Raw genomic sequence first — 7,500 nt, forward strand, 5'->3', positions numbered from 1 at the left:
CTTGCCCAGGATCACACAGCTAGGAAATGTCTGAGGTCAAATTTTAACCCAGGACCTCCCATCTCAAGGCCTAACTTTCAATCCAATGAACTACCTAACTGCCCCCTAAAGAGTATCTTAATACATTTTTGCCTACTTTAAATGATTATGGCATTAATAATGAACATTTGAAAGTGAACTTAATTGCATTTTTGTTCTGATGATGCTAAGATATGCTGGAATGAAAGTCTGGAATAGTTATAAAGTTGTTTGAAAATTATCTTAAAATCAACACTTATTGCTATTTAAATCATCATTTGATGATTCAGTATCTGAGATAAAAGAGGTTAATCATTTAAAAATATTTCTGGCTATTATTTATTCTTTTTTTCAATCTAATGAGAATCAAACCAAGCTAGAAACTGCAGCTAAGGAACTTGAAAATGAAATTATTAAAATTAGGCAAGTACTAGGACTAACTTGGGCCTCATGTTTTACATGCTGCTGTAAAGATCACAGAGCTTGAATCATATGCATTTTCTCCTTCTTCTTCTGGTTTGGCAGAGAGATTAGCTAATATTAATTTCTCACAAGATCTTGCTTTGATGTTTGACATTCTTGAAGAATTATCATCACTTCCAACTGCATAGCAGTTAAAATAAACTAACATTAAGAAGGCATAAAAATTAAACATATTATGAGAACTTTGGAAAATTTAAAGGTTGGTACTAGAAAGCACAAGTCTCAAACTGAAGATATTATTACATCATAAATTTAAAGACATTCCATTTAATAAAAATAATAAATTTAATGTGCTTTGTAGGAATATGTATCTAGAAAGTGTAACTCATCAAATCTGGCCTCAGATATTTCTTAGCTGCATGACCCTGGGCAAGTCACTTAACCTTTATTGCTTAGCACTTACCACTCTTCTGCTTTAGAATCAATACATAATATTGATTCTAACATGGAAGGTAAGGATTTAAAAAATAATTCAACATATGAACTGTCTTTTATCAGACAGAAGCAATGATGAAATAATTTTTAATTATTTTGATTTATTAGAACCATCTACTTGGCCTCATGAAGTACTAACTTCACCAAGGATATCTGGTAAAAAATGTATATATGTATATATATTATATATATATATATATATAAAATTTAAATGAAATTTTAAAACATGAAATTGATTTGAACAATTGTAGGTACTATAGAATTAAACAATGTTCCAGTCCTTGTAACTATAAAGAAAAGTTAAAAAGAATGCTATTGTAATCAAGAGTATGGATACTTAGATGTTCCAGTTTAATGAATATAATTTATACGAGGATGAGAACCAGTTTAGTGGTAGATCACAGATCAGATTTAATGACAATGGACTTTTGGGAAAAGAGTTAGTGGATTGAGATCTTAGATGGACTACAGATACAAGAGTTCAGCAAAAATCAGTAAAAGCATTTAAGAGGATCAATGGGAATTTACCCCAAAAAGCATTATATATTTTATTATATGTATTATTTTAATATATACACATTTATTATATTATTATTTATGCTTTATATTATGTATTTATATTATTTGTAATTGTGTACTTTAAATCCTTTATATCAGTAAAATTTATAATAAATTTAAGTGTCTATGTACATGTATATGTGCATATTATATGTAAATCTATATACATATATATAATATGTGCCATACATAGGCTTTTTCTGGAGAGATGGCTGCTTAGCACACCACATTTGTGCCTCTTCTCTCGTGTAATATTTCACCAATTACTCATACGCACTATGTTCCTCTCCATTATCCTTTGGATGACGAGCCATTTTAATTTTTAGATTGTGGTATTCCTTAACTTTTAGCCATAGAGCTTCATGGAAATAATATTGATTAAAAAAAGATGGGCCTTTGTTTTAGGGAGAAGCTCGTGGTGAGCCTGAGTTTGGCCCAACTAATCCACAAAAGTCAAACTAAGTAGATGAAAAATGTTGATATTCCTGTGCAGATAGACAACCACTGAGCCAATCCATTAGTACAAATACCTTGGACAAACTGCAGAAGGACAATAAACTGGGCCCAGAATTGGAGAGGAGTAAGAGGGCAGGCTGGATTGCCTTTGGGAAATTGTGCAATGCTTTTAGTGACCTCTATGCTTCTTAAAACTCTAATGCACATCATGTAATGCATATTAATAATTTTACGTGGTCTTCCTTCATGAGGGCAGTGACTATATCTTATCTAAACAGTCTTCAATCCTTGGTGTGGGTCAAATGACTTGGGAAAGTCTCCCCTGGAAAAGTTGCTCATACTTGCCTCTCTGTCCCCAGGAATTTTTCATCTGATTCAGATCAAGAAAGTTAGGAAGCAAGAATTCAAAGAAGAGGCACAAAACTTCCGACTTATCACTAGGACGAATGAAGGTGAGCAGCCTGCTCTTAGGATATTCCCTCTGTGAGGGGGAGACCCAGCCCCTACTTCCAAGTAGCCCCCAGAGGCAGGACTCCTGCTCTCAAGGAATTGTAGGTTGGAGGCAGGAGGCAGATAATGGTAAGGAGGCCCCTATCATTTGGGAGCCCTTGGATGAGAGGGGAAACAAAGTCACTAACTAGAGAGAACTCCCAGTCTGAGAGGGGGCATATAGCCCTTTCCCTCAGAGAACCCCAGGTCCTAGCGCTAGATGCTAGGGAAGTGGGGGGAGCTTCGTAATCTTCATTTCCCCACCTAAGGTGCCAGCACATTTTTGTTTCTTGTTTGGCTGTTGTCCAACTCTTCATGACCCCATTTGGGGTTTTCTTGGCAAAGAGATGACTAGAGAAGTTTGCCATTCTATTCTCCAGCTCATTTTACAGATGGGGAAACTGAGGCAAACAGGGTAAAGGGTCTTGCCCAGTATTGTCCAGCTAGTGAATGTCTGGGGTCAGATTTGAAATCAGGGAGGTGAGTCTTCCTCACTCTATCCATGATGCCATCTAGCTGTGCCAGCACCAGCATGCATAAGATCACAAAATGCAAACTGAGTTTAGAGAACCAAAAAAAAAAGATCTCAGGCAGGTGGATAAATCAAAAGAGTCTTCCTGGAGGAAGCTGAACTCTGGAATGCTCTTGCCAAAGAAGGGAGTGAGGATGTCCAGGGGGTAGGAAATGTGACTGAGAGAATAAGCAGGACTGAGGGGGGAGAGCAGACCTTTCCCTTGGAGTGGTCCCAGCTTGCTGGTGAAGAGGCTGGTGGATGGGCTGTCCACTGGTCCTGACGTCAGTTCCCAGCACAGGGATTCAGGGAAGGTCCCAGCCAGGGATTTCTCAATGAGAGTGGGCAGTCCACATTTTTCTGAGACAGGAAGGTTTTAACCCTGAGGGATAGCCAGGGGTGCAGAGGAGGCCTGGACCGTAGAGGGAAAAGCAACGGATTTTACATCCAAAGAATTGGTTCTAGATCAAGCTCTGATACCACTTTCTAAATCCAGTCCAAAGGGCACCACATATCACCTAGAACAGGAGGATAGAATCGAAGCTGAGGAGTCATGACAAGGAGGCAGAGAACTCCACTGGAGGAAACAAGGCAGAAGTAATACTAATAACTCCCATTTAAATAGCCCTGGAAGGTTTACAAATACTTGCTCCACAGCAGTCAGTGAGGGCAGGGGCACAGGTACTATTATTTTGATTTATCAGTTGGGGAAACTGAGGCAGAAGGAAAGCTGATTTGCCTGAAGTTACACATCTAGTGTGAGAGATAGCAAAGCAGAGAGAGGAGAGAGGATCCACCTTGGGAGTCAGAAAGGGTTCAAATCCTGCCTGCCTTTGATCTATCCTGATGGTGGGACTATGGGCAAGCCATTCTTGATGCCCGTGATCCAGGCATCTCTCTGCCAGTTTATGTCAGTGGAGGGAATTTCTTTTTTAAATCCTTTCCTTCCATCTCAGAATCAATATTATGTATTGTGTTCCAAGTCAGAAGAGCAGGAAGGGTTAGACCATGGGGGTCAAGTGACTGGCGTAGGAGGTCAGATTTGAACCCAGGACCTCCCAATTCTAGGCCAGTGGAGGGAGTTTCTACCCCAGGAAATTTAATAAAATCATAAGGACAGACTCCCCCCTGCATATAGAGACAGGTATATGCTTCTAAGCAGACATTCCTACATACTCAACTGATAAACACATATCTATATAAATTAGGGCACAAATCCAGCCTGCTCTTACCCACCATCTCACCCACTTTCTAGAACATTACAGGAATCTTTCAGTGGGGCAGGAGGGAAGTCCCAATCATACCAATGCAACCCATTCATGTAGCCTTTCATTGGTTAAAGAGAAACATACCTGAGTTGGAGCAAGACTAGAGGACAAATTGGGGCTTTCACAAGTAGAGGGGAAATGTCAGGAGAGTCAACATACATCTCCCTCGTTTGATCTTCTCAACCGTCCTATGACGGAAAGAACGCTGGACCCCATATCCCACAGGAGGCAACAGAGGCCCCAGAAATGAAAGGACTTGCCCAAGGTCACACATACAGTAAATAACGGAGCCAGACTTTGATACTGGGTGCTCTAATGGGGTGTTTCAGAAGCTCAGTAGATAGAGCTCCAAGCCTGGAGTCGGGAGGACTTGAGTTCAAATGTGATTTTGAACACTTCCTCCTTCTGTGACTCTGCAGGGTCACTTAGTCCCATTTGCCTAGCTCTTGCCACTTTTCAGACTTAGATACTAGGACAAAAGGGAAGGGTTTAAAAAAAAGAAAGAAAGAAATTGGTGCTCTGACTATCACATCTAATGCTCTTTGTACAATGTCATTATACTTTAAGGAGAAATGACTTTTCCAAGGTCAGCTAGTGAAGGTTCTAGAGTGCCAACCTAGGTCTTCTAAAAACAAACTCATTCCTTTTCCTGCTATCCTGGAATCCAGATAATGCCCAGTCTCACATGCCTTTGGAGAGGTGGGATTTGAACCCTTAATTACAGCACCCTTAACCAAGCAATATCTGAATCCAAGAATCTTTTTTTTAACCCTTAACTTCCGTCTTGGAGTCAATACTGTGTATTGGCTCAAAGGCAGAAGAGTGGTAAGGGCTAGGCAATGGGGGTCAAGTGACTTGTCCAGGGTCACACAGCTGGGAAGTGTTTGAGGCCAGATTTGAACCTGGGACCTCCCATCTCTAGGCCTGGCTCTCAATCCACCGAGCCACCCCGCTGCCCCCTCCAAGAATCTTTAAGGTACTCCAAAATCCCAGATTCTATATCCCCATTCCAGTCCTCCACAAATGCTCTTCTCTTTTCTATTCTTCCCTATTGTGAGCTTCTTGAAGCCAAAGGTCATGTCTTATATGAGTAGAGTCTTTCCCTGAGGGTTAAGCATAAGGATCTGTCCACAGAAAACAATCAATGCAAATTGAATTAAATTTATTCAATTTCTTCCTTCCAGGTCATTGGAATGTCTTCCGAGCCCAGGCCGCAGAGCTGAGGTGACAGCCAGCCCAGACAAAGAGACCAAGACCTTATAAATAGAGCCCTAGATATCTGCATATATGAAATCTATATAATTATTATATATTAATAAAGAAGTTGCATTATCATGGAGGCTGGTCCTGAGAAGAGTTACCATTTGTTCAACAGCCTTGATTGTCTTTCCTAGCCCAGAACAGTCCCTAAACATCTCTTCTCAATTCATAGATACTGGGAAAGAGTGACCCTCATTTAATGCAATGTAGATTATCAAAGCTGGACGGGATACTAGAACATGGCATGTCAGAGTTGGGAAGATCCTTAGAACATAGAAAGTCAGAGTTGGGAGGGACCTTAAACCAGGGAATATAAGATGTTACAACTGGAAGGCATCTTAGAACATGGCATATACAATGTTGGAACCCGGAAGGTTGTTGGAATATGAAATACAGGATATTAGAACAGGAGTGATTCTGGATCATGGAGCATAGAATGTTTGAACTAGAAGAGAACTTAAAATACAAGTGTGTAGACTGTCAGAGTTACAAGAGAGCTTTGAACATGGAACATAGGATGCCCAAGAAGAGACCTTGTAGAATGTCTGAGCTCAGAAGATTCTTAGAATACAGAATGTCCGAGACGAGAGAGATCTTAGAACATGAAACACAGGATGCCCAAGAGCTAGAAGAGACCTTGTAGAATGTCTGAGCTCAGAAGATTCTTAGAATACAGAATGTCCAAGATGAGAGGGATCTTAGAACATGAAACACAGGATGCCCAAGAGCTAGAAGAGACCTTGTAGAATGTCTGAGCTCAGAAGATTCTTAAAATACAGAATGTCCAAGATGAGAGAGATCTTAGAACATGAAACACAGGATGCCCAAGAGCTAGAAGAGACCTTGTAGAATGTCTGAGCTCAAAAAATTCTTAGAATACTGAATGTCAGAGATGAGAGGGATCTTAGAACATGAAACACAGGATGCCCAAGAGCTAGAAGAGATCTTGTAGAATGTCTGAGCTCAAAAGATGTTTAGAATACAGAATGTCAGAGATGAGAGGGATCTTAGAACATGAAACACAGGATGCCCAAGAGCTAGAAGAGACCTTGTAGAATGTCTGAGCTCAAAAAATTCTTAGAATACTGAATGTCAGAGCTGAGAGGGATCTTAGAACATGAAACACAGGATGCCCAAGAGCTAGAAGAGATCTTGTAGAATGTCTGAGCTCAAAAGATGTTTAGAATACAGAATGTCAGAGATGAGAGGGATCTTAGAACATGGAACATAAGATATTAAGACTAGAAGAAACCTTAGAACATCAAGTATAAAATGTGAGATCTGGGAAGATCCTTAGAACATGGAATGACAGAGCTGAAAGGGAGGACCTTAGAATGTCAGAGCTGGGAGAGATCTTAAAAACCATTGGTTAAAGAATCAAATAACCTCAGAGTTGGAGTGAGCCTTGAGAAGCCAAATAATTCCTAAAAGGAATTCCCCCCACCCCAAACCAACATCCCCAACCAGTTGTCAACTACACTCTACTGAAAGAGTTCCAAGACCTACTGGCTTCCAAGTGGCCCATTTCACTTCTGGACAGCACAAATTCTCTCTGAGCTGAAATGGCTTCTGGGACCAGGAAGAACCAGTCTAATCCTCTTTCAGAGGATAGTTCATCAAATACTTGAAGACAGTCATCATATCTCCCTTTCTTCATAGAGGAGGAAGCTGGGACCCAATAAAAGAAGTGTCAGAGCTAGAATTTGAACCTAGGACTCCTAACTCCAAGTTCTACTTAGTGGGCCACACTTTCTTCATCTATCATTCCTCAATGTAGTTAATACTCCTCCAGATACTTCCACTATCTACTTCTGTGCACCAAAGATTGAACTTAAGAGATTTTTAGACACTGGGTGCCTAGGATGGCAGTGACAGAATTATAGAAGCTTTGAGCTAGAAAGGGGATGCAGAGATCATATAATCTAATCTCTTACTCAGTATATAAGGAAAGATAGGAAAAAACTACAAACTCTAGGCAAGATGGATTTTCTTTGATTCCTGGCAAAATTCTAGAATGTATTT

General features: G+C 40.1%; 1 protein-coding gene across 1 annotated transcript in view; it reads left to right on the top strand.

Annotated features, from left to right (window-relative positions):
• The window catches only part of CHRDL2 (chordin like 2), an 89,631-nt gene extending 84,074 nt beyond the window's left edge, over positions 1–5,557 (top strand). Inside the window, 3 exon segments of the mRNA XM_001367459.5 lie at positions 2,310–2,402; positions 5,403–5,438; positions 5,441–5,557. Coding sequence (XP_001367496.4) covers positions 2,310–2,402; positions 5,403–5,438; positions 5,441–5,481 — 170 coding nt within the window. The 3' untranslated portion in view covers positions 5,482–5,557.
• Positions 5,558–7,500: the final 1,943 nt, after the last annotated feature.

This window comes from Monodelphis domestica, chromosome 4 (assembly GCF_027887165.1).
Source record: "Monodelphis domestica isolate mMonDom1 chromosome 4, mMonDom1.pri, whole genome shotgun sequence".
Taxonomy (NCBI): domain Eukaryota; kingdom Metazoa; phylum Chordata; class Mammalia; order Didelphimorphia; family Didelphidae; genus Monodelphis; species Monodelphis domestica.